General features: G+C 39.9%; 1 protein-coding gene across 1 annotated transcript; it reads left to right on the top strand.

The window, feature by feature from the left end:
- Positions 1-441: 441 nt before the first annotated feature.
- Positions 442-2,352, top strand: LOC142273135 (uncharacterized). The gene has a single exon (XM_075332518.1). It carries the CDS (start codon positions 588-590, stop codon positions 2,109-2,111), a length of 1,524 nt encoding a protein of 507 aa, XP_075188633.1. The 5' UTR covers positions 442-587; the 3' UTR covers positions 2,112-2,352.
- The last annotated feature ends 460 nt before the right edge of the window (positions 2,353-2,812 follow it).

The raw sequence follows: 2,812 nt of genomic DNA, 5'->3' as shown, positions 1-2,812 counted from the left end.
GTGTCTCCTCTTTTTCCTCTTACAGCTGTTTTGTTTTCGCATGAGTATTTGTCCTTGTCACTTTCCCATGTGTTTGTGTTGTCTTGTGAGTTGTTTGTCACCTTTGAAGGTGTTTTCTATATGTGTTTGTGATTGCCTCCCGTTGTTTTCAATGGGGTCTGAGAGGTTTGTTGAATGGCTCGCCGAACCGAACTCGATCGCGGGCTTCGTTCGACGAATCGAACTCGAGCCTCTAGAGGTTGGCTCATCTCTAGTGAACACCACACTCTACTGGTTCATGCTTTTCGGTCGTCTATCAGGATGTGAAGTGTTATTATCTTAGTGAACAATTCAATTTGGCTACATCACTAATTTCTATGGACATTTGACGTAGAAATGTTCAATAATACATATTTCAAGGATATTTTATTCAAACATAATTGTTTTATTTCTTGGCAGATGACGAGGACAGGAGATCAGAAAGACAACTGACATCTTCAATTTATAAATCAGATGACCTTGAGAACCCACAGGATACAATTGAAGTGAATGTCTTTACTCCAGATATTCCATCATCCATTCACAGTAAAGATCTATTATCTGATCCTATGAAACTGGTTCTATCTTGTGAAGTATCACAGACTACTAAGAAACATAAAAGTCACAAAATAGGCAATAAAAAACGAACTGTTCTTAAAGCAAAGAAGCAATTTTCACATTCAGAATTTGGAAATTGTTTTCCAGTCGAAACATCTGTTGTTAAACAACAAAAAAATCACGCAGTTGAGAAAAGATTTATTTGTCCGAAGTGTGGGAGATATTTCAATCAGAAATCAGATTTTGTTAGGCACAAGAAAATTCATACTGGTGAGAAGTCATATTCGTGTTCAGAATGTGGGAAATGTTTTAACAGCAGATCAAATCTTGTAACTCACCAGAGAATCCACACAGGGGACAAGCCATATTCATGTTCAGAATGTGGAAAATGTTTTATCAACAGAGCAAATCTTTTAACTCACCAGAGAACCCACACAGGGGACAAGCCATATTCATGTTCAGAATGTGGGAAATGTTTTAACCAGAGATCAAGTCTTGTTACACATCAGAGAACCCACACAGGGGACAAGCCATATTCATGTTCAGAATGTGGGAAATGTTTTAACAACAGATCACATCTTGTAACACATCAGAGAACCCACACAGGGGACAAGCCATATTCATGTTCAGAATGTGGGAAACGTTTTAACAACAGATCACATCTTGTTACACATCAGAGAACCCACACAGGGGACAAGCCACATTCATGTTCCGAATGTGGGAAATGTTTTAACAGCAGATCAAATCTTGTAATTCACCAGATAACCCACACAGAGGACAAGCCATATTCATGTTCAGAATGTGGAAAATGTTTTAACAACAGAGCAAATCTTGTAACTCACCAGAGAACCCACACAGGGGACAAGCCATATTCATGTTCAGAATGTGGGAAATGTTTTATCAGCAGATCAAATCTTGTAACTCACCAGAGAACCCACACAGGGGACAAGCCATATTCATGTTTAGAATGTGGGAAATGTTTTAACCAGAGATCAAGTCTTGTTACACATCAGAGAACCCACACAGGGGACAAGCCATATTCATGTTCAGAATGTGGGAAATGTTTTAAGAACAGATCACATCTTGTTACACATCAGAGAACCCACACAGGGGACAAGCCATATTCATGTTCAGAATGTGGGAAATGTTTTAACAACACATCACATCTTGTTACACATCAGAGAACCCACACAGGGGACAAGCCATATTCATGTTCAGAATGTGGGAAATGTTTTAACCAGAGTTCAAACCTTGTTACACATCAGAGAACCCACACAGGGGACAAGCCATATTCATGTTCAGAATGTGGGAAATGTTTTAAACAGAAATTTGGTCTTGTTACACATCAGAGAACCCACACAGGGGACAAGCCATATACATGTTCAGAATGTGGGAAATGTTTTAGCCGCAGATCAAGTCTTGTTACAAATCAGAGAAATCACACAGGAGAGAAGACTTTTTCATGTTCAGAGTGTGAGAAATGTTTTTTCGATAAATCACGTCTTGTTAGACACCAGAGAATTCACACATCGTAGAAGCCTTTTTCATGTTTAGAATGTATAAAATGTTTGAACCAAAAATCACAACTTCTTAAACATCAAAAATCCCACACTGGGAGAAGTCATTATCATACTTAAATTGTGAAAAATTAATTATTGGAAAATCACATTTTGTTGACCATCAAAAATAAATCAAACAATGAGAAATTATATATTTTATTGACAAATTGTACATGAAACATATAACAGTTGTATATTAAATGAGAAAGGGAAATTACTTTAGTAGTGATGAGTGTTTAGTGAACCCACTGGGCACAACAGCACAGAAAAACCCAGAGGGGCTTGACTGCGGAACCACACCTGATTTTACACCAGAGCCTCAAATGATGACGGTGTTATGCTGCATGTGTGAGACAGGGTACCACTCGAGAAGACTGGGACTGCGACGTCTGGCCCCAGGGGTACGGAGAGACAGTAGGGTGCTTTACACGCTGCGACATCGCTAACAATATATTTTAGGGGTCACGTCGTTAGTGGCGCACATCCGGCGTCGTTAGCGACATTGCAGCGTGTGACACCAAGGAGCGACGTGCAACGATCGCAAAGATGTCTAAAATCGTTGATCGTTGTCATGTCGCTCCTTTACCAAATATCGTTGGTGGTGCATGCCGCTGGTTGTTCGTCGTTCCTGCGGCGTCGCATATCACTATATGTGACGCCGCAGGAACGACGAACAT

The sequence above is a fragment of the Anomaloglossus baeobatrachus genome, unplaced genomic scaffold (assembly GCF_048569485.1).
Source record: "Anomaloglossus baeobatrachus isolate aAnoBae1 unplaced genomic scaffold, aAnoBae1.hap1 Scaffold_3582, whole genome shotgun sequence".
Classification (NCBI taxonomy): Eukaryota; Metazoa; Chordata; class Amphibia; order Anura; family Aromobatidae; genus Anomaloglossus; species Anomaloglossus baeobatrachus.
Note: the sequence above shows the minus strand (reverse complement) of the source record. Positions and strands in the feature narration are given on the sequence as shown.

What these genes read in the sequence shown, in the direction of transcription:
- LOC142273135 (XM_075332518.1), top strand. Translation starts at nt 588, where the DNA reads ATGAAACTGGTTCTATCTTGTGAAGTATCACAGACTACTAAGAAACAT.